This window comes from Diorhabda sublineata, chromosome 4 (genome assembly GCF_026230105.1).
Source record: "Diorhabda sublineata isolate icDioSubl1.1 chromosome 4, icDioSubl1.1, whole genome shotgun sequence".
Taxonomy (NCBI): Eukaryota; Metazoa; Arthropoda; class Insecta; order Coleoptera; family Chrysomelidae; genus Diorhabda; species Diorhabda sublineata.
Window position 1 is genome coordinate 23,907,871 of NC_079477.1, and position 24,283 is coordinate 23,932,153.

Below are 24,283 nucleotides of genomic sequence, written 5' to 3' on the forward strand. Positions count from 1 at the left end.
AATAATTTATCCAATTTAATATTTCTAATTGGATAATATTATAATACTAGTGGCTCTATCTATCAATCGAAATTATGATTACGTGTCAGCCAACTCACATATTTTTTAATTGATTAATTCTCTATTTGTGTAAAGTAAAGAGAATTTTAGCTAAGAATAAATAAATATAACCGTGTGATGAATATAATAATTATAAAAATATAAAAAAGACAAGAAACTTTTGATTCGATCAAATATTTTATTTATATGAGTGGCTCTACCTATTGATAGAAAGCTATATTTGAATACGTCATGAATCACAGACACCTATTAACGAATACTCCTATTTATTAATTGAAGGTACCTACGTTTGTCTATATTTATATGCGACATTTTTTTGTGAATATTAATGAATTCAATTTCTGTTTTATAGATTTCAACTGTTACTGGTAAGAAACATAAAATACTATAACCTTGCAACTTTCACCGTGCATTTCCTACCATATTTTATTTAAAAACTATTTTAATAATGAATTTTTAATTATCTTAACCTCAAATCATACGTCTCTTCTGTTCCCTCTCTTAACCTAAGGTACAGAACCGCCAAAATACATTAAAAAAATCGCTATTCCAGTTCTAACCAAAAATGTATTGTGGAGTGTAGAGCCTTCTACTTCGGTATTTAGTAGGTAACTGCAGAGATACAACATCTCGGGTTTTAATTGAACTGAAGTACTTTATTTACTAAAAACGCTACAATCTTATCACAATATTAATTTTCATCAACTTAAGTCGTTGCTTTTTTTCAATGATGAACTCGGCAGTAAGCAATAAATCACGGACGTTGTTGATCAACGTTATAAAGCATTTGAAGAATCAGAGTATAAAAAATTTCAGTGTGGGATCTGCTTCAAATATGAGATTTGTGCAATACCGACTAAAAAAAGGTGGACAACAACATCTTGGGGCTCAGTTAACATCTTCTGGTGACATAATTGATATCAGTGCCGTAGATCATTCAATACCTAATAGTTTAGTGGAGTTTTTAGGACAAGGGTGTGGAATATATGAAAAAGCCAAAAGGTAAAATCTGTTTATTTAGAATTTAATATTTTCACAAGGTTGTCCTTGAGAAATGTATGTAATTTTGAACCTACAATTTTTTAATCAACATTCCTGTTAATTAGATATTTTTTATTGTTTTTTATAGAAAGTTTAATCCAGCAAGGTATTTATGTAATTTCTTCTTATTGAATAATGTTTAGTTACTATATAAATATTTAGATTGGATATGGTTAAGCGTCCGACCATACCATTGTAGTTTATTATTAATTTTAGAATTACAAGATTTTGTTATAATTAATGGAAGCATTTTTTACCTAAATATAATTGATAATAATACATATCTAGTAAGAAAATTATCTATATCGCAATTTTGATGATTCTTCTAGGAAATATTTTTATTTTACTCAAATTATTAATATAGATACCCCAAGTCGCTTGTTGCTACGGGAACTAAAAACATATGACTGTATTATAAAAAGATTAAAAATATTTTGTTTCAACGTAAAAAAATGATATAATGATTTTAGCATTATCTTCAATTAATAGCAAATCATTATCTTCAATTTATTATCAGGTTTTGACATAATCCAGCAGAAAATTGAGGTTACTTCATATTTTTTGACTAAATTCCTAAAATTACTTTTCTACCTTCTATTAAGCAATCAAGGTCGAAACTATTAAAATATGTTAGGAATAAATTTGATTTCATATAATGAACATGCAACGGTTTTAGAACAAAATTAAACTTTTCATGCAACATTTTAACAACTACATAAAAGAATTGAAGAATATTGTTCATTCCAGCAAATTTGTATACCGGGGATGTCGAAAGAGTTTTTGTTGCTAAGTTCTTTTGGTATTGGTATACCATTGCCTGATGATAGATCATAACTATATAATTACAAGTTCCATTATAATTACAAGGTCATTGATATCAAGTTATCTGATAATAGTTATTATTTTGCTTTCAAAAAATTCGTAATTGTTCATATTATGTAACATCATTGTTTTTCAGCAATTAATTTTCAATTGTTTAACATGTATTGAAAGGAATATATTACGATATCTTCATAAATTGTTACAATTTTTATTCATTTATATGACTATAGGCAATATTTAAAATATTTTTTTACGTGGTTCATAACTATACGTTTAAGGTGACCATAAAGTCTTAAAATAAAAATTTTGATGTACCCCTGTCAATATCATTAATATACCACATATAATTATGGTATTTTTATCTGAAATCTCTTAGCATTCAACAATATTTTCAATTATTTCCATTTAAAACTAATTATTCGATTTAACGAGGTTATGAAGACGTAAATGATCTTTTATCGGCAAGTTATTTTTATTAAAAATATTTTAAATACATTTTTCGCATTATTCTCACATAAATGCGATAATTATTATCAAAATATTGATTTAAACTACATAAAATATATTGCATAAACACTACTGCTTCTAACCTTGACATTCATATAATACAGAAGTTGGAACAAAAATGGCAGACTTATTTTAATTGTACCTAACTTCAGGGTAATTCATATACAAAAATTGTGTGGTTAGGATTTGAATTTTTAATATTGTTTTGATGAATAATTTCAATTCGATTCATATTTTGTTAAAAAAATAATTGTTTCGATATTATTTGTTTCTCAGAATCGTTGGAGAAAGTAAATCAGTAACTCCTTTCGAAAATGTAGATCTTCTATCTCCAATAACAAAACCTGATAAAGTAGCGTGTGTTGGATTGAATTACAGTGGTCATTGCGAGGAACAAAATATACCTCACCCCAAGGAACCTATGATTTTCAGTAAATTTTCATCAGTTATTGTGGGACCTAATGATAACGTACAAATTCCACCTATAACAGATGTATGTATAATTTCACTATTTTTAACAGTTTTTAATCGTTTAGTTTTCCAGTGTGTTGATTGGGAAGTAGAATTGGCAGTAGTAATTGGTAAAAAAGCGAAAGCTATCAGACAAGATCAAGCTAAGGATTATATTTTCGGTTATACTGTAGCACAAGATATCAGCGCGAGAGACTGGCAGAAAAAGAGAAACAACGGTCAGTTCTTACTAGGAAAATCTATGGATACTTTCTGTCCATTAGGACCTGTTGTGGTTACAAAAAATAAAGTTAATCCTAATAATTTGTCTATAAAATCTTGGGTGAATGGAGTACTTAAACAAAATGGAAATACGTCAGAATTGATCTTTAAAATCGATTTCTTAGTATCGTATTTATCTCAGTAAGTAGTATTAATTCTAATTTGGTAATTTATATAAAACTGTTTGTATTTTGATAGCAATTTAGGATATGGTGAACCAAATAGTGAAAAATATTATTAGTAAATGTTTTTATCTCGTTTTCATTTAGAAACTTGTCAAAATCTAGTTAGTTTCAAATATATAAAAGTATAAGCGATTCGAACATGTTTTAAACCCAATTATTTCATTTGAACGAATATTTTGACTACTTTTATATCATAAAGAATGTAAAATGATCAAGTTTTGAGGTTTGAAAGATTTTTTTACTAAAATATAATGATGTAGTGTTTTCCTTCTAACAATTATGATTCGAACATTATTAAGACCCAATAATCTTATTTGAATATTTATTTTGACTATTATTGTCCTAGAAAGTGTGCGGAATAATTAGATTTTGAGGTTTAAATGATTTTTGAGACTAAAATAAGATGATTTAGTGTTTTCCATCAAATAATTATGATTCAAACATGATTTAGACCCAATAATCTTATTTTGAATATTTATTTTGACTATTTTTGTGCTAGAAAGTGTTCAAAATGATTGGAATTTGAGGATTGAATGATATTTGTTTTAACTAATGACTAAAACATCATTCAGTGTTTTCATATAAATAATTGTGATCTGAACACGTTTTAAACCCAATAATTTCATTTATACAAATGTTTTGACTACTTTTATATCATAAAGTATGTAAAATGATTATAATTTGAGGTTTAAATGATTTTTTTGACCAAAATAATGATGATTTAGTGTTTTCTATTGAACAATTATGGTTCGAACATGATTTAGACCCAATATTCTTATTTTTAATATTTATTGGACTATTTTTGTCCTTGAAAGTGTGTAAAATGATTGGAATTTGAGGATTGATTGATATTTGTTTTACCTAATGTCCAAAACATTATCAATTAGAGTTTTAGACAATAATCTCAGTTGAAAATTTATTTCGACTACTTTTATCTTGCAAACTATGTAAATTGAATGGTTTTTTTACCAAAACATGATTATTTAATGTTTTCCTTCCAACATTTATGAAAAATCTGGTTTAAAATCGCTTATTTTCAAACAAATGAAGTGTGATACCCATCTCAATTTTTATCTGTAAATGAATTTTGACAACGTTTTTAAACCCAACTATAATATTTTAACAAAAATTGTGACGATTTGAATATTCTTCAACCAAAATTCTACCTAGTATATTTTTATTCATTCAAGGATAGTAACTTTATACCCTGGAGACGTTATTCTAACAGGCACACCTGCGGGAGTTGGTACGCATAGAAATCCTCCGGAATATTTGAAGAAAGGAGATGTACTGGAAAGTGAAATCGAGGGTATTGGCAAAATGAGAAATGTAATTGTTTAAGCTTCACCTTGTTGCATTTATGAATATTTACACTACGCTTTTCTGAATTATTATATATAAAGTGATATATTTTGGCATTTTAACCCTAAATTTTTTTTATATAAAACATACTGTACTAATAAAAACAGACTCGAGGCCTTGAGCAGTTTTTTTCTTTCATAACCTCACAACTTTTAATTACATCATTACTAAGGGTTCTTAACACCCCAATGGAAGACTACTAAGAGTTCTCAACATATTGGAAGTTACGGGAGGCATACGATAAATACTCATTATAATACTGTTGTTATTAGAATTATATCTATTCTTTTCACAATATAATCTACATTTCTACAGGTAAAATCTATTTTTGTGCTTTTAATCAATTTTTTTAATCTCTCTTTTATCGATTTTTATTTATATGTTCATTTATAAACATCCACAATCTTTTTTTCCGGAATATCTGCATTGTTTGTTGAAAACTAGAACTGTATTATTCAATTTGGTATTTGTATTGATTACTCGAGACCTGTTTTTAAATATTTTGTATTATTTTTATCTGTTAGCTTTGTACCATTCTCATAAATGATTTTTTTGATTTCTTTCTGTTTCTTATCAATTTTTTGCCTTTTCACAAGATTTGTATTATAGAATTTTATCCAAAGCTGATTGCTAATTTTCTTATTTGATGAATAAATTGAGTACTGGTACTATGAGTGGAAGATTTACGATACTTTAGTTCCTCAATTATTTAAATTACATTTATTATCAATAAAATTTCAATTTCATGATTTGATAACTGAAGTTTCATGTAAGATCCTTAATTATTTTCATGGCAAGTCATCATTTTGAGCAAAAAAATTTAATTAAATTAATACATCTTTTTCATTCCATTCGCGGTTAAACAACAATGAAATATTTTTTCTTACTTATTTGTTGGTTTTACAGTTCATAATAAATTATAAAAACATTACAATATATTTTTGTGAGACTTTGAATTCCCAAAATCATTAATTATATATATATGAAATCTTGTTCATTATGTTTGACTCTATGCATCAAAAAGCTAAAGACTCTAGCTTGATTTAAAGTCGATCATGAATTACACTCTTTTTGAGCATAAAAGCTTCTCTCACATGAACAATTTATCGCTGGTGTACAAAATGCTAAAATCTGTTAGGTAAGGAACAAAAACAGACTTTTTAATATTACTACAAGAACAGTTCCTGAAATAGTACAAGAAATGTTCCTTCTGACCACAGTTTACACTTCAACCAACATAAACTGTTATTGCAGGAACAAAAACAGACTTTAATACTACTACAAGTTGTAACTCACGACATTCCCAAGAAAGAATTTTTAATAATTTAGCACTTGGTTTTGTTAAATCTCTTCCAGATGAAAGGTAGCTTTGAAAATATAAGCATTTCTGATCTAATTCTTTTTTAAATCATTAAGGTAAAATTTTTCAACTAAATTAACTGATGAAATAATGAAGTTATTGAAATGATATTTTTACTAATGAATTGATCTGCCAGTTAAGTATCTACACAAAAACAACCTTATCTGAATACAAATTCCTTCTTTTACAATCTACAACTAAAGTTGTACAAATTAAATATAATTTAATAATGAAAAACATCGATTTACTAAGGAAAATAAGACAACAATAAGAAAATGAGAAACAACTTTATATTTACTCAATTACTGAATTCTTTCCTCTGGAGGGATGTATGGTCTGGGTTTAGTCCTGGTAAACGCCCATTCTTCTCTCGAATGATAAGGATCGTACGGATCATCGATGTAATATCGTCGTTTCCTCCAGAAAGGTCCCACCATTTTATCTAATTTATAACTTTGGGAAGCATTACAGAAAACGTGTTGTCTCAATCTACGTTTTCTTGGAGGACTCTTTTTCCACAGCCTACAAAAACGTTAAGCATATATCTAATCGATTTTTTTTAATATAAATACAATACTTTTTATTTCTACCACATTTGGTTCTTATCCATGCACCCCAATGTAACCGATAGAATCTTCTTAATACAGTCTTGACGGATTTTCTTTTTCCTTTTCTATACGAGAATTTTGTTACTGTTCTTATAGGTGTGCTTATAGTTTGTAATTTCGATTTTTCGAAAAGAATGTTAGGAGCAATAATTGGACTTGGGTTAGTTAATAAAGATGTGAAATTTCTGATTAATAATGGTTGAGTGACATTTTGTTTGATCACATTTTGAATTGAACAAACTGAAGTTGCTCTAGCGGCTAGAGTAACTCTTGAAGCAGAAAACAATATTTGTTTAAACATAATTCGTAGACTAAACGTTCATGATTTATGAAAATGTATCAAATTTTAAGGTTATAGTTGAGATAATAGTGTATAAAATTGGTGTTAAGTTGGTGAGACTGTTTGTGGTGTTATATAAGTGGGTACAAATAAACATACACCGTGTATTTTAAAAGAAATATATTTTAATGATTTTATGAATTTATATAAATACATTAGCGCTCAAATGTACAAAGGATGTAGATAATTCCAATATAAAATTTTAATTGTTGTTGCTAGTCATACGATAATACATATACTTAACACTAAATGGATTAATAATAATCATATGTGTTAAATTATGAATGTAAAATTTATAAAACGAAAATAATATAATAAATAAATGACTTTTTAATAATAAGTTATGAATGAAAAGTTAATAAATTATTAATGAGATAATAAATAATTAATCGTCCGACTTTTGTGTGAATAGACACTACCAATTTTCATTTATATATTTAGATTTCCTTCTTCTATTTACATATGTTCAATCTAGTAACTTTCCCGGCATAGCCAACCTAAAAGGAGAAAAATGACAACTTAACCTCAAAGCATTTTTCTAAAAATACCAATTTTTTCTATTGATATTCAATTTTTATCTATAATTACGAGAATAAATCGTTTTCAAATTCCGACTTTCATTTAGGTGCGTTTTTTCAACGTCATTACTTCATTAAATCCATTCTTGTTGCTAGTTTTCGTCCTTGGTGCATCGATGACACAGATGACGGCCCGACACATCTGAAATTTCGGGTTTTTCTCGGAATCCTAATTTTCCTGTTTTTATTTATTCTCAAAGTGGCTTTTCCCCAAAATGCTGAGATTCATTAAAAGGATTCCTCATAAAAAAATATGGGTAAGTTATTTATTCACCTATCAATATCATTAATATCAGCATGTTATGTCATCTTTATTTGATCATTTTTTAAATATATTCAAATGAGTTATTTTTAAGTTTTTTTTTGAAATTATATAAATTTTAATCTTCAAGGAGTTATCAATTCGTACTTTGGAATAATTTCTTACTGAGTTCCATACTTTGAATTGATAATTTGTAAAAAAATTGCACTAAAAGTTTATTTGAATGTGTTTAAAATATTTTAGCAAAAACGCAATGTTCCTGTAGCGTATCGATCTCCAAATTTTCATATAATCTCCACCCCTAAACGAAATTATAGTCAAAGCACAAAAGAAAATGCAGAAAGTGGCCGAGGTGGAAAATTTTTATTAGCTGTTGGGGCAATTATTACAGCCGGAGGAGCCACATTAGCATATGCTAAATACGACCCAGATTTCCGGTAATGGAAAAATATTTAAATGAATGCTGTTGTTACAAAAAAATATTTATGTTTTTAGAAAAACATTGACAGGGATTGTACCATTTACAGAAGATGTTATACGAGTTGTTTGGCAAGAAGATAACTTATATTCATCTAATTTAATTGCTGCTTACTATGATAGCATTAAAAAATCTGTTCTTGGTTTGTTTTCTGGTAGTAAATCATCGGGAGATAGAATGACTAAATCCCTACCTGAACCGACGGAATATAAAGGTATGGTGTTAATTTAATTATGATTTAGATTTAGTTTATTGCTAAACAGAATTTTTGGATGTGAATTTGACATTTTTGGTCTAACATTGCTGATTAATTTGTTTTCTACTAACCTCTCACTTTTAATAGCTCCTCCACCCATTATCCCAGTTTTGGAAAAGGAAGTTAAAAAGCCTCCTCCTCAAAATTACACAGAGATTAGACTTGAAAAACTAGAAAGCGGAAAACAAGAACCAGTAATTGAACTAGGTATTTGTACAATTCTATTACTTACAAACATGTTTTATAAAATATATGGATATAATTTTTTCATTAGCTGGAGATCCTAAGCCTAAAGCTGTCCCGACGTCATCAGATAAACCCACAACGGAAAATATAGCCAAACTTGAAGAGGAAATTTGTGAATCTGCCGAAGAAGCTGTGAATGCTTTCAACAAAGCAGTGTTTATAACAAAATCTTACAATGCTGATATCGAATACATAATAGATGAAGCTGTAAATGAAATCAATCCTGAAACTTGGGAAATTATCAAGGGCAAAACGAGATCCAAGCAGGAATGTGTTAGAAGAGCAAAAGAAAAGGCTGATATTGCTGTTAAGAACATAAATAAATTAAAGGAATTAGTTTCTAGGTAAATAAAATAATTTATATTTGATTCTTAATTCATACTTAATCAAATTTTAGCCCTTCCTTTGAAGCAGATCAATCCACTAAACAAATAATCCAAACAAACATTGCAAAAGTACAAGAAGATATCGAAAATGCCAAAAAAGAATTGAATAGAGAACAAAAATTAGGCAGCGTCGCAGAAAAATATTGGGACAAAGTAGAAAAATCCCGTATACACTTTTCTGAAGAGTTGGAAAGTCTATTTCCCACCATAGATCTTTCCAAAAAGCAATTGTGTCTGACTCAAGAAGATTTAGACCTTTTTGTTCTCCATACTTATGCTCATGTGCTATTCTATCAAAAAGAGTTGGCTAAAATGGAAACACTCATCCAAGAAAGACTTAGAGCTGCTACTGAAGCCGCCAAAAAAGGCGGAGGGGAAGTATTAACAAACGCTCAGATTTGTGAAGCTTTGGAACAAGAAAAAAGGAGGCTGAATTTGTGTTTCCAACAACAGGTTGATAATAATTTGAAAATTACTTTAGCGCAACTAAACGTTGATTTTTTATAGGTGTTGAAATTGAGGAAGCAACATGAATTGGAACTACGAGAACAATTGAAGAGACAGTCTCAAACATTTACTGATCATTTAGAGGAAGCCGTTAAGCGTAGGGCTGAGGAAATTGAACTAGAACTGACTAGAAAGTATGACGAATTGTTGGAAAACGAAAAATGTAAAGCTAAGATACAGTTAGCAGCAGTTGTTGGGCGATTAAAGGGATTAGATCAAGCTATAACTGGTAAGAAATCAATGTTAGTACTTTTAAATGTCTCAAGTTTGTCATTTATCTGGTTTAGTAGCAAAAAAAATGTTGATTTCAAAATATTATCAATGTACTACTAAAAATATTGTAGATACCGCAATTTTGTTAATCAGAGGTTGTTAAATCAACATAATTTTCTGCTTTTAGTCATTTGATTTGTTAAATTTAGTAAGGTAATTAAAGAAGTTTTGTATTGAAATTAATTTTAAAATACAGGGTATTGAAATATTAATGTTATTAGGTAAATAAAAGTGCTATACTTCGAGATTTCTGTTTTGGTCATTTGAACTACTTAACTTCAAAACTTGTTAAATTAGTTATAAAATGAGTTTTTTAAAGAAAAAAGTGCGGAATAATAAAATTGAGTTAGCTAATTAAAAATTTACGTATTGGAATCAGTTTTGACATACAGGGTATTGAAGTAATAATGTTATCAGTTAAATAAAATTGTTATACTTGGAGATTTCTGTTGTGGGCCATTTGAACTACTTAACCTCAAAATTTGTGAAGTCACAAAATAAGGACATTTCTTGTCACATTTTTTATGATTTAATTAATTTAACGCCAAAATTATGTACATTTTGAAGGTCATGATCTTTTTAGTTTTTGTTTAACCAGTTATGCTTGGTATTTTTTATGCAGGGAATAAATTTTTGTCACATTTTTACCAATCACAAGGTAAAGTGATATGTATACTAGAGTTATGTAGTGATTTAATATTTTCTTGTAGAAAAAAATAATGCGGACGCAGCTAGCAGACAAGCTCAAGTACTATGGAGCGCCTGTCAAGCTTTATTGAGAGCTATAAAAGCCGGTTGTCCGGGGTTGTCCTGGAAAGATCAAATCAGACCTTTGGAACCGGAAATTTCAGCTGTGGAAAAAGCGGCTGGTAACTATTTATCTCGATTATTATTTTTATCATTTCTAAGTAAGTTGATTAATGATTGTCGATTTTAGCTGAAAACGATGACTTGGTGTGTGCGGTGATAAATGGCATTCCAAAAGAAGCTAGAGAAAGAGGAGTTTATCCAGAAGACGCTTTAAGAGAACGCTTCTTAAAAGTCGAAAAAGTAGCTCGAACTGTCGCTTTAGTTCCAGACGAAGGCGCTGCATTGCCTCTCCATATACTATCTTACATTCAATCATTATTACTTATCAAAGCTGCTAGTCCCATTCCTCAGAGTGAACTTAACGACGAAAAAATTGATATCTCAAAGTTGAATACTAATGATATTTTACAAAGGGCGAGGTAAGTAGAGAGATCACTAAATCGTGTATATGCCAGTATTTAACGATACATTTAATGCTATCTTGCATATAAATGAGTAGGAAAGCTCCTGTAATCGTCAAAACACTTTACTACACATCAACAATCATAAGTACACATTATGGTCCTTCGAGCCTTCCATAGGGTTATATCCAGCTCGAAGGATCAAATATTGTTATTAGACTCTTAGTGTAGTAGTAATAAACAATATAATTTTAATAATATTGTGAATGTATTTCTTATTAGATGAAAAAAATTGACAGGAATTGAAATGTTATCCTAACAATAATCCTAATAATTAAATTATTTTAATTATAAATGGAAACGAATCATTTGAATCTTGAAAAAGCTTCTGATCAACGAAATAAGTAGAAAAATTAAGAAAAAGCAACACTTTAGGCCTATATATTTAATGTTATTTCCCATTTAAATAACTAGAAGAGCTCTTGTAATGATGATATGCATCCCAAACATACTGTTTAGTATAATTAACACTCATAATTACACATTATAATCCTTCGAGCCTTCCATAGGTTCAAATACGGCTCGAAGGACCAGATATTGTAATTGGGCTCTTGACGTGTTGTCCTATCATACTTCTTTAAAATTGAATTATTGTAACCGTAAATAGAAAGCCATCGCTTGAATTCTAAGAAAGCTTTTGACCAACAAAATAAGTAGAAAAATGAAGAAGAAGCAGTATGTAGTATGGCCTATATATTTACTGCTATTTTCTATTTAAATGACTCTGGCGCCCCTGTAATGGTGATATTCATCCTAAACATACTGTTTAGTACACATAACGCTCATAATTACACATTATAGTCCTTCGAGCCTTCCATAGGTTTAAATCCGGCTTGAAGGACCAGATATTGTAATTGGACTCTTAGTGTAGTGGTAGTGAACGTTATAATTTAAAAAATGTTGTATGTGGCAACATTCAAAAACCTGTTTACAAGTAGAGTTGACATATTAGGTGCAAAAATAAGAAAAAACTAGTTGGTGGACTGTAAATTTGACGTGTTATCTAATAAACGTCTTGTCGATTGAATTATTGTAACTGGAAATGGAAAACCAACGCTTAAAGCTTTTGATCAACAAAATAAGTAGAAAAAAAAGCTCTAATGGCCTATATGTTTAATGCTATATCCCATCTAAATGACTAGAGGGACTCCCGTAATGGGGGTATTCATACTCATAATTAAATTTCATGGTATTTCAAGTATTCCATAGTTTACTGGTATATATCCGGCTCGAAGAACCAGACAATTCGTTGTCAGTGTTTGTTATAACTTCGCAAACGTTAAAAATGGCGACATTATAAACCTAATTAAACAAATATTGATTATTTTGTGTCTAAATTAACCAAAATTGTAAAAATAATAGCGATAAAATGTAACGAGGTAATATAGGTTAGTTTATTCTTCTTTCCCTTCAGTAACTCAACCCTTGTTCATATAATTATGCAGTTATAAAATATTCTGGAGTGTTCTAACCATAATTGAAAAACCTTCGAGGATATTCGAGAGAAAATCATTATTGGGGAACTAAATGAGCGAAGGGAAAGTTTATATTTGGAAATATGGGATTTACGGGATAAGTAATTGTATTTTTAGATCAAAATATTTATAAGTATCAATTCTGTTAATTATGTGGTGTTTATTTATATTTTTTTTAGGTATTGGTTGGATCGAGGCGATTTCGCCCAAACTTTAAAATACATGAATTTATTGAAAGGTGCGCCTAGGTGTGTAGCAAGAGAATGGATGGAAGAAACTAGAATATATTTAGAAACCCAACAGGCCGCAAATACTCTTATGGCATATGCAGCGTCTAGTGGTTTAACTTATTTGTGATCGATGAAAATATGGTAATTATCAAGTATTTACAAACGATTGTCCGTCGCCCGATTTTAGATTCCTTTTTTTTTTAATTTAATTTAATTTAAATACATTTTGGCCACTTTTTTTTCTTATCGGTCTACCTGGAAAATTGCGTTGTTCGTGTTGTATTCTTTAGCTATTATAAAAGAATATTTGAATATATTGTAAAATAATTGTTATTCGTGTTTTACTCTTTTTTTATTTAAGACTATTGTTAATAGTTGCAGTTCAATGAAGTTTTGTTGTGCCACTATGTTGTAAAATTAACTTTTGATTACAAAATTTGAAGGTATTTATTTTTTTAACCGAATTGTTTGAAATATGTAGCAAGTATGCAACTGGTTTAACTTATTTCAATCAAAATACAATGTTAATTCAAACCCAACAGGAATATTTCTGTCTGTTATACCTACATGAACCATTATTTCGTTCTTTTTACCTCGTTTCTTTCTATATTTGGCTTTGCTACTCTGGTTTCCTATTTTGAGTTCATTTGTACCTTCTCTCTATATAAACCACGGTTTTAATCTTATTACCACGTTTTAGTTCATTTGCATCTCCTTATCTAAATATCTCATTTTGGGTCTACTTTTTTTATTTCGCATCTTGTTTCTTTATACGGATCTGCTACTCCGGTTTTCAATTTTTAGTTCATTTCTACCTTATTCTATCATTAAAATCATGATTTTAATCTTCTTACCACGTTCTGTTCTTTATTTAACTTTGCTTATCCAGTTTTTGGTTTTTAGTTCATTTGTACCTTTCACCACTTCGTTCTTTTTCTCCTCCTAATCATTTATACATTTGGGTTTTGGTTCATTTGTACACCTTACTTCATTCAAACATCTGACCTTGAGTTTACTTTTCTTTTGTTCACTCCATTCCCATCTTGATCAAACCCTTATTCAATTTATTTGAGCAATAGGTTCGTTCTTCCTTCATTAATACCCATTTTTGTCTTTCTACTTTCTACTTTCTCAGTTTGTGATTTTTAGTCCATTAGTACCTTTCACCACTTCGATCGTATATCTATGTTTGTGTTTACCTTTTTTTCTTCGGTTCTATATTAAGTATCTTTGTATATTTGGGTTTTAGTTCATTTGTACCCCTTCTAATTATCTTACTTTGGATCTAACTCTTTTATTATGTTTACCTTCTTCTAGTTATACCATCAATGGTTTCTTTCTTTTCTCTACCTTCAATCATTTGTATATCTGGGTTTTAGTTCATTTGTACCTTTCTTTTTGCTTTAATTGCATATTATTGCATAATTCCAAATTTGCCTGTACTTTTCCTAGTTTTCGATTTTTAGTTCATTTGTAACTTTCTACATTTTGTGCCTACTCTATCCAAATCACTCAACATTTTGGAAAATGTTTCATTAGAAATTGAAATAAAATCATTAATTATATTTAGAAAGTTTTAATTATAAAAAATACACAATTATATAACTTATATTTCAATACAAAAGGTACTTAAAAGTTAAATTCCTTCACTTATTTCAATTGTAAACGTTTATAATATTTGTATCGATAGGAAAACTGCTTTTGCCTTTCAGAACACAATTTTGAATTTTCTGAAAAAAAATGAATTTACATAAGACCTTAAGAGTTAATTAAATAAATATCCACCTTTTTTAGCATATCTGCCATAAACTTATCGGCGTTCCTCAATTTTTGAACTCTCTTATCGATTAATTTCTGTTGCACTTCAGGCAACTTTTTGTAATTCCTTCTTGTGATTTCCCTCATTTCCTTTTCGCTAAATAACTTTTCACCTAAAAAAATCCAGTAAATTATAAATCATGTAAAATATATCAAAATACGTACGTTTCAATTTGTTGTTTTGCGCATTTTTTTCCAAAAATTTCAATTTCAAATCATCCTTGTTCAATTCCCTTTCGATCCTATTATTCATCATCGCCAATCTTCTATATTCCGCAGCGTTTACGAACCCAGGACGATTTCTTTTCAAATATTCCTGAAAATTATGAAAATTACAAATAAAAAATTAGATATTAAATGTATAATAATGCCTGTAAGGTAAAATTATTTTCATTATCCGTAGCGTCACTACTCTTCAAAGATGTTTCTTCGTTTAATCTTTCGTTTTCACTATTTTCTCCGCTTTCTATTTTTTTCATTCTATCTTCGTCTTTCTTATGATTGTTTTCCATGTTTTTGTGTTGTTTTCTACTATATGGATTCGGTATTTTAATTTTTATCTCTTCCAGTTTCTTCAATTTCTTTTTTGTCCTACAAAAAAATCAAAATAATTTTTAATTATTACATAATTAATTAATAATCACCTTGTTTTGAAATTTTCTAGAGGTTCGTCCTCTAAAGTCAAAGTATAAGCGATGCCATTACGGCTTTGTTGAGTTTTTCTCAATCGATTCTTACAGTGAGAACAATATTCGAAATCCTTAGAATCCTTTTTACATGTACAGAAGTTTAAGTGTCTCCTTATAAAATCCTTTGAATTCTGATTATTCGAAGACGATTCCTGTAATGAAATAAAAATAATAAAGAAATTTAAGGATAAAAAATATATTTACATCATCAGTGATATAAACTGTTGTTAAGACAGGACGTTTATCGAAGCATTCTCTACATATTGGAAATTCCTGATCGCCGCTTCTTAGTATTGATATCCTCTCCAAGGGCACGCTGGTCTCGCAACAGCAGCATGTGCAATTCGAGGATGAGTTTGTTGTAGTGGAATCATCGGTTTCTGACACTGTAATAAAATAAAATTAATATAAACTAAAATCTTTCATTAAAATCCGATCACCTGAGCTACTTCTGTACAAGGGAATCTTACATCGGGATTATTAAATGATACTATGTGCTTAAAAGTCCAATCGCATTTGTCTTTTTCGGATTCTGCAAAAATTATTAATGAGATTTGCTTATTAAATTGAATCGTATTACTAAATCAGCAACATATCTAACAGAATAATCATAGAAGACAGGATACAATCCTCAGGTCATCTTTTGTGAGGATCCCGGCGGAAATCTAATAACTGATCCTCAAAAGATAACTGAAACATGGACCAAGACACCTCCATTTCAACTGGGGCAACTGACTGTGCAAAAATCTGAAAGTGCCCTAGGCTAGTGATGGAGTACAAGAAAGTTCTATCTGGTGAGCGATGGCTGCAAGATCCAGCTCGTTTGGGTGTATGGTTTAAGTCGAGATTCGACGAATTCTTCGATGAATCCAGAACCCATCCTTGGTGTAGATAAAAGTGTTGCTATAACGTCTCTCAATGGTCCTGCAAGGCGGGCTTGGCGGTTATGGATAGAGACAACTGGCACACATAGATGAACGACTAAATAGACGCGAAATCCGACTAGCGATCGAACTTTTAACAAGCAGGGCACGACGGGCCTATCTGGAGACATATATGTGCCCAACGGCCGCCCACACCTATGAAATATGAAGAAGGACCTATGAGGAGCTTGACAGAAGAAAATAAGATGACAAGGGAAAATCAAGTAATAAAACTGTAGGAAATAAAACCAAAAACACTTCATAGGGAAGAATGGAAATTGCTATGGAAGGAAGACTCCACCAAATAACTCAACTTCAGCATGTTTATACCTGAAAAGGTACAAAAGCTTCAGGATTAAGTTATTCAATTTTTACAGACTTAATAAGATTTACTTCGATGTGGTTCATTATTTAAATTATGTCCTATAACCTGAAGAGAAATATTCAGTGTTTACCTTGATTACCTGTTCTTAAATACAAAATAATTGTTAAAAATTCAATGGAGATCTTACCATCCACACTAATAGGCTTAATTTTATGTTTCGCTCCACATTTCATCGAATTACAATGGCAACAAAATTTTCGTCTGTCCCTTGAATCCGAAGGAGACGAAGATCTACTACGTACTGTACGTTTCCTACAACTCGAACTACAAATGCAACATTTACGTGAATTATCATCCAAACAAATAATCTTGTAGATTTTTTTATTTTCTGTTTTTGGTTTACAAAGACAGAAGATTTCGTTTTTGGATTTTTTCTTTCGCAATTTACAATCGTTTGATTTTTTCAACTTTTCTTTACTACCAGACGAACACGTACAAATATTTTTAGATAATAAATCTGTTTGTACATCCACAGATGTATATTCAACTTCAGGTGTCGTTTTCACATCAAATTTTCTCATTTGAATATTTTTGTTTAGTTTAGAACTGTCATTTTCTCTTCTTTTAGAATCTTGAATATATTTGTAATCGGGGCCAACGCACACTTCATTTGAGGTTATAGTTGATTTATTGACGTTGGTACATTTATTTGGGGATTTGGGTCTAATTCTTTCGGTTCGTACACCAATTCTAGGTTCTGTTAATTGAATAATCATAAAATTATTACAAAAACAAACGTATTAATACTTTGTAAAAGAAGCTTGAGAAGAAAATTTAAACAAATCACACTAGATAGTAAACTAGCCACAAAATCCCCGATGGTGTGCAGAAATTAGGGTTGTAACCTATTGTGAATGTACAACATAAGACCAAAGATCACATATGGAGCAGTAGTTTGGGGTATTACAACTAGTTTGAACACCACGAGGAACAATCTCTCGAAGATACAAATAGTGGCTTGCGTATGTGCAACTAGGATCAACAACTGCACTAGAAGTGATTCTCAATCTCTACAAAGTACTGGAAAAACGTCACTCAGAATGTTCAGATACGGAATGACCAAGAGAAAACCGCCATTAAAAAATTGGGACATACCTCAGAATGAAATACCGAAAAATTTCAACTTCACCTCAATACTAAGCTATAAAAGTGAAATGGATCAAAACACCATACTGGAAATGAACAAAAATGCCATCAAATAGTACATGGACGGCTCGAAAGTAGCAAACAGAACTAGAATAGAAGTGTGCAGGCTCAGAACCAAATAATCCGAAAGCTTGAGCAAAGAAAACCAAGCAGATATTTATGCAAATGTATCCAGTTCATTCTATATAGAACAGGAAATCATTATCCTATCTGATAAACAATCAGCCTTTAGAGCTTTGAACTCCAATATCCTAAAATCCAAACAAAGGAAGCGAAATAGTTACAAGTATGGGCAGACAAACCCTTCATGGGACCCGAACCCGAACCTTTCTGTGGTATCAAGATATCAACTACAGAACAGAAACGAAGGTAGATAGGGGAGCAACCAATTACTGAGACAACTTACAGGGGCTGGAACAGTCAAAAACTCTCCTGGGAAACTAATTATAGGAGATCTACTGAACGACCTAAGTAAGAACAATCTACAAATAATAACAGGAGACATATCGGGGCACTGAGGCTTCAAAGGACATCTGAAGATGCTAGAAGTATACATCCTCTCGAAGTGTGAGACACGACGGACCTCCAGAGCACTACACCCTCGGAACGTATGATATAGAAGACTAGAATCTTTGGCAACTTTAGTCATCTCATACTGACCTGTCTAAGAGAAATGGGATTAACAGATCAGCTGTAGACACTGGATCTCCCAGGTATCGCAGCAAGAAAGGGGGAAACAATAGACCTTTTGGTCGTGGTGTACTTGATAAAAGAGGATCTCTGGTAGCTAGTCATCTCATATTCTGAACAATCTAAAGAGGAGTGGGATCAACACACCAGCTGTAGACACTGGATCCCCCAGGTATCGCAGCAAGAAGGGGGGAAACAATAGACCTTTTGGTCGTGGTGTACTTGATAAAAGAGGATCTCTGGTAGCTAGTCATCTCATATTCTGAACAATCTAAAGAGGAGTGGGATCAACACACCAGCTGTAGACACTGGATCCCCCAGGTATCGCAGCAAGAAAGGGGGAAACAATAGACCTTTTGGTCGTGGTGTACTTGATAAAAGAGGATCTTTGGTAGCTAGTCATCTCATATTCTGAACAATCTAAAGAGGAGTGGGATCAACACACCAGCTGTAGACACTGGATCCTCCAGGATCGCAGCAAGAAAGGAAGATACAATTCTCAACCATTTCAATTTGTTTTAAAACAAATTCTTATCTCAAACAGATTCTACTTGTTTCCAAATCAAAAAAAGAAATTACATAGAGATATTTAAAAAAAATTATCAAAATGAAATAATTACCTTTATATGCATCCTTTGTCATCTCGTCTCTATTTTCTCCAGAAGCAAACATTGTAGCAGCGCTTTGATTTAACAAACTTTTGGTATAATTTTCAGTCTTTCTATCCATTTGAGAACAACCAGTGGTAGTACCTTGGTCTCTTGATATTCTCCCCGAAATCCATTCAGTTTCTTTATCGATATTAAAACGAGTTGGAGACACACATTTATCAACAAACGTTCTAGTTTCTGATACTACTCCCCTATCAATTTGAGGAGCACAAGAAGTATATTTATCCAATAATATTCTCGGTGAATATCCCGTTCCTCTATCGATTAGAATAGGAGTACAAGAAGTACATTGATCCACTGAAACCCCTCTGATATTACTTGTGGTTCCTTTATCAATTTGGGAACATTTGGGGGAAGTACACTGATCTACTTTTAATCCTTTGGGATCACTTGTGGTTCCTTTATCAATTTGGGAACATTTGGGAGAAGTACATTGATCTACTTTCAACCCTTTGGGATCACTTGTGGTTCCTTTTTCCATTTGGGAACATTTGGGAGCAGTACATTGATCTACTTGTGATCCTTTGGGATCCCTTGTGGTTCCTTTATCCATTTGGGAACATTTGGGAGAAGTACATTGATCTACTTGTGATCCTTTCGGATCACTTGTGGTTCCTTTATCCATTTGGGAACATTTGGGAGAAGTACATTGATCTACTTGTGATCCTTTGGGATCGCAAGCGGTTCCTTTATCTACTAAACAAGTTCTTGGTGAAGTTGAACGGTCCACGCAAGGTTTTTTATTATTAGTACCAATTCCTTTATCACAAACCGTTGTTTCACAATCACATTCGACACCTTTATCACTTGTGGTCTTTCTAGATGAAACTGCTTTATCTGCTGTTTTAAATTTTACACCATTTTGGGTTACACTTTCTTTAACAGTTTTTCCTATACTTTTATCTTCTGTTGAATATATATTTGTGGGATCTACGGCCTTTTCTTCTTTTGTACAAACACATTGGTCTTCTTTTGGTAAGTTCTTAAAATTCTTCAGTGTATATGTAGAAGTAGATTGTTTGTTATATGTACCAGTTGTTGATTTTTTTCTCAGTGTACAAGTTCCTATTTTGGATTTTTCACTTTTGAAGTTTTCGTTATTGAAATGTTGCAAGAGTTTATCCACAAAAGGACATTGACATTCGCTCGAAGGGCCACATTTACAGTCTATAAAAACTTTGGTTAACGAATTCGTACTAGAAGTAGTGGATGATCCACAATTACATGGTGAAATTTCACAATTACAACACAATATTTCCTCTGGTTTATCTGTATTTGGTTCCATTCGAGTTGTAGGAATGAAGGTCCCTACGTATGGTTCCAAAGTTGCAGATTCCTTGGGGCTAATAACACACATACATGAATATAACTGACAAACTGAACAAGTCTTAACACTATGAGTTTGTTTACAAGAACAACACGTACAAGGGTATCGATGACAAACTATACAAATAATTTTCGATGATTCTTTACCACTGGGGGTAGTATTTGAACTGCTGGTACTATTAGATGAGCAAGTGCAAGATTTAGAATTAATATCCAGATGTTCTTTAACAGCTTTATGGTTGATTTCGAAAGGGTTGCTTATACCTTGTAAAAAATTCGTTACACATACACATGGAGCTCGTTTACAAATCTTGCAAAACGTAGTAACTTTGATGTTTGTTGTTTTATCTGTAGAAAGTACTTGTATGTCAGTTACAACATTTTGATCAGTTTCTTCATCGCTTTGGCGAGGATTTTTTACAGTGTAACTTTCACCGTTTAATATGAAATTTCTTCTTACAGAACTTGGCATGCCCAATTTTGTTTCTATGATATAATTCCGTTCGATTTCGTTGTTACCAGCAGCCACCATGTAAACAGACGTTTTTTTCATACATTCCGGAGGATAGCAAGGTTTTTTTCTCTTTTCTAACATATGTTTCAGTTTTCCTAAATGATCTATTTCTTTGTTGATCCAATTCAACTGGTAGTCTCTCTCTTTATTGACAAACTGTGAAATTTGATCTCCACCGCCTATAGTTTGTCCGTTACTTTCAAATACTTTTTCAGATAAGGTTTTTAATTTCTTCCAATTTTGGTAAGATTGCGGAGAACATGAGGATTGATCAGAGCTGATTTCTTGACAATTTGTAACAGTAAACAGAGTTTTTTTCGTTTCTTTGGCTGCTTGTTCTTTTTTACTTGGCTCTTTAACTGATGAGGAAGCAATTTTCTTTGAAGGACTTGCCTTGTTTTCCTTTCTATATGGTAAGTCCGAACCTGTACTAACAGATTTAATTTTCTTTGGAGATTTTCTTTCTTCTTGAGATTGATGTGAAGTTGATAAATTTTTTCTATGATCCTGTGGAACCTTCGGATAGAACAGATCTGAACTTGTGCTTGAATCATCTAAATATTTGGATTCTGTTATTTTTTGTAGAACTTTTTTGATATACCTTTTCTTCGTGGTTGAATCATATCTTTTAGATTTTATTAATCTTTGTAATACATATACACCCCTTTCTATATCGTTAGTTTTAAGATCATTTTCAGACTGTGGAGAACTTTCTGATTTTACTGGATCATTAATTTTATTACCTAAAAACATACAATTTACATTATATTATGTAACATCAATACATCATTAAAAAACACAAGGTGACAAACTTGGATAACACAAGAGAAGAAATAATAAAGAAAAATCCGAATATGATAGCAAGACAAGATAAAAGTGGAATGGAACATCTAAGGATACAGAAATACATATTTGAAACTGTATCTTCCGTCAATTATTTAGAAGTAGCACATCTAAAGAAAGAATAAGAAAGAAAATACAAAAAAATTGTATCAAACATTTAGAAAAAAATAAAAAGTTACTCAAAAGTAAGAATATTAGTAATGAGAACAAAATAAATAAATATATAAAACATTAAAAAGACTACTAATTGCGTTCGCCATGGAAACAGCTAACATAAACCAAAAGTGAGAAGAAAATCTGAAGATAATCGAGAGAAAAAGATTCAGAACTATACTCGCACCAAATACTACAAGAGATGGAGAAAGAAGATTGAAGAAATATAAAGAAATAGAATACTACAAAGACAAAATTGGGTAGCACACATCATAAGAAGGAATCCCTACATAAATGGTAAAGAGGAAGACCAAGAAATACCTAGAGAAACCAAATTGAAGAAGATACTAGAATCCTAGAAATAATAGACTGAAAAGCAAAATGCAGAAAGCTGACAAATGAAGACAAGATCAACAAAAAACTGTCATAAAATGAACAAGGGGATAATCCACTCCAAATAAGAGATTTGTAGGCCCACAAAGCGCTAGTCGTAATCCAAGAGATTGAATAGCATAATGATAATGAACTGAAAGAAAATAGATGGTTCATGTATCTACTACCAGATACAGCATATAAAGATTGGTATCAAATGGAGTCACGAATAAGCATTGAAAAACTAATGAAAACAACAAATGATCAGAAATATAAAATAAGATCAACAAATTGGTAACAATATCCATAATTGTGATACTTACTCTTTGTCAATTCAAGATTTTCCACAGGAGCATCATTATTACCCAATTTAACATAATTGCTATCATTTTTGATATATTCAAAGCTATCACATTTTGAAGCAACAGCATTGGAACTAGTGGATTTTGCAGAATCGCTTGAAACTTTCAAAGTATCATAGTGTTTGTAATACGTAACGAGTTGATGAGGTTGTTTTAGTACTTGAAGTGAATCATCCGTTTGGATGCCAATCGTTAGCTTTTTTGTGTTTGTATGTGATAAACAGTCCAACAGTAGAGGTTTCGTGAGGCATAAATTTACAACTTTTTTTGATGGTTTATCAATTTCTTTACTTCCATCTGCATCTACTTTCTCTTTATTTATAGATGCTTTATCTGAATCATCTTGTTTAAATTGTTCAATTGAATTTTCAAAATCCTTTGGTTTTTTAGTAATTTTTTTATTATTCCAACTTTGGGAATCATAAGGAGTAGAATGTGCCCCGGGAAGTCCAATTTTTTTTTTAATTGAATCTAGACTTTGTTGGAATTCTGTAATTTTCTTATCAGATTGAGGAGATTCTAAGTCAGTTGATGATCTTTGTTGTTCTTTACTGATTGAAGAGGAAGTTGTTGGTATACATTTTTCTTCTAGAGGACTAGATAAAGATGATTGTAAAGTATTTCTTTCAATACTAACTTCTGAACTACTAGTATAAGGCAGTATTACAATTTTTATATTATTACCTTTTTGTTCTTTGGTTTCCAAACGTTTCTCACGAGTTAAAATAGGCAGTGAAGCGGATCTTTGAATATAACCAATATCTCCTAAGCTATCCCACTCCAATTTACGGTTTGATGTTGTAGAACCTGTAGGAGATAATTCAATATTTGGTCCACAATTTTCTATTTCAGATTCAGTAACTTTTATATTGTTTATAGTTCGTGTTTCTATCGATTCTTCATCGTCGTCATCTACTATTTTGGGTAAATATTGTACTGAACCAGAAAAATATTTTGGTAAATCTCGGCTTTGGGAGTACTTTCTATAATATTCTAATATTTGTTTTGTCGACGAATCTTCATCTTCTTTGTCTTTAGTTGTACTCATTGTATGTTTAGTATTTGTTTAAAGAATCATCTTTATGAATGAATGACACAAAAATTTTGGCAAGTGATATATTGTCAAATGGTATTAACCTTAAATAGGTTATATGTAAAAAATACAAATTTTTTGTTCACATAATAAATCACTAAAATCTCGTAACGTATTTTGAAAGGTTCAGCCGACTTTAAATAAAAACAAATTTAAATTAAGAGTATTTAAAGATCTGTCAAATTTTAACAATGTCAACTGCCAATTTCTTCTATCTCGATACCATTTACATACATCATATTCAGCAAACGCATATTTTATTTTTATATTAAAAGTTAACATCATTATTCTTGGCATCGAGAACCATAAAAGATATAGA

At 30.8% G+C, this 24,283-nt stretch overlaps 4 protein-coding genes across 6 annotated transcripts; 2 read left to right on the forward strand and 2 right to left on the reverse strand.

Annotated features, from left to right (window-relative positions):
- Positions 1-390: 390 nt before the first annotated feature.
- Positions 391-4,830, forward strand: LOC130443281 (fumarylacetoacetate hydrolase domain-containing protein 2). Its single transcript, XM_056777842.1, has 4 exons — positions 391-1,062; positions 2,707-2,923; positions 2,975-3,303; positions 4,538-4,830. The coding sequence occupies exons 1-4, from the start codon at positions 788-790 to the stop codon at positions 4,686-4,688; spliced, it is 972 nt and encodes a 323-aa protein (XP_056633820.1). The 5' UTR covers positions 391-787; the 3' UTR covers positions 4,689-4,830.
- Positions 4,831-4,968: 138 nt separating this feature from the next.
- Positions 4,969-7,078, reverse strand: LOC130443282 (39S ribosomal protein L35, mitochondrial). The gene is made up of 2 exons (XM_056777843.1): positions 6,647-7,078; positions 4,969-6,591 (listed from the first exon to the last, which is right to left on the reverse strand). Exons 1-2 carry the CDS (start codon positions 6,976-6,978, stop codon positions 6,372-6,374), a joined length of 552 nt encoding a protein of 183 aa, XP_056633821.1. The 5' UTR covers positions 6,979-7,078; the 3' UTR covers positions 4,969-6,371.
- On the forward strand, positions 7,073-13,310 carry LOC130443280 (MICOS complex subunit Mic60). 2 transcript variants are annotated; one of them, XM_056777840.1, is made up of 10 exons: positions 7,073-7,852; positions 8,101-8,294; positions 8,353-8,549; positions 8,679-8,798; positions 8,866-9,181; positions 9,235-9,676; positions 9,731-9,959; positions 10,714-10,872; positions 10,941-11,232; positions 12,929-13,310. In XM_056777840.1, the coding sequence occupies exons 1-10, from the start codon at positions 7,811-7,813 to the stop codon at positions 13,104-13,106; spliced, it is 2,169 nt and encodes a 722-aa protein (XP_056633818.1). In that variant the 5' UTR covers positions 7,073-7,810; the 3' UTR covers positions 13,107-13,310. The 2 variants fall into 2 exon arrangements, with proteins under 2 accessions (XP_056633818.1, XP_056633819.1); XM_056777841.1 differs by lacking the exon at positions 8,679-8,798 and having other exon boundaries at positions 7,486-7,852.
- A 943-nt stretch (positions 13,311-14,253) lies between these two features.
- On the reverse strand, positions 14,254-24,167 carry LOC130443279 (uncharacterized). 2 transcript variants are annotated; one of them, XM_056777837.1, is made up of 8 exons: positions 22,833-24,167; positions 19,251-21,884; positions 15,691-15,872; positions 15,442-15,638; positions 15,169-15,388; positions 14,963-15,113; positions 14,765-14,910; positions 14,254-14,709 (listed from the first exon to the last, which is right to left on the reverse strand). In XM_056777837.1, the coding sequence occupies exons 1-8, from the start codon at positions 23,917-23,919 to the stop codon at positions 14,635-14,637; spliced, it is 4,692 nt and encodes a 1,563-aa protein (XP_056633815.1). In that variant the 5' UTR covers positions 23,920-24,167; the 3' UTR covers positions 14,254-14,634. The 2 variants fall into 2 exon arrangements, with proteins under 2 accessions (XP_056633815.1, XP_056633816.1); XM_056777838.1 differs by lacking the exons at positions 14,254-14,709; positions 14,765-14,910; positions 14,963-15,113; positions 15,169-15,388; positions 15,442-15,638 and adding an exon at positions 15,927-16,018 and having other exon boundaries at positions 15,696-15,872; positions 22,833-24,161.
- Between the last annotated feature and the right edge of the window lie 116 nt (positions 24,168-24,283).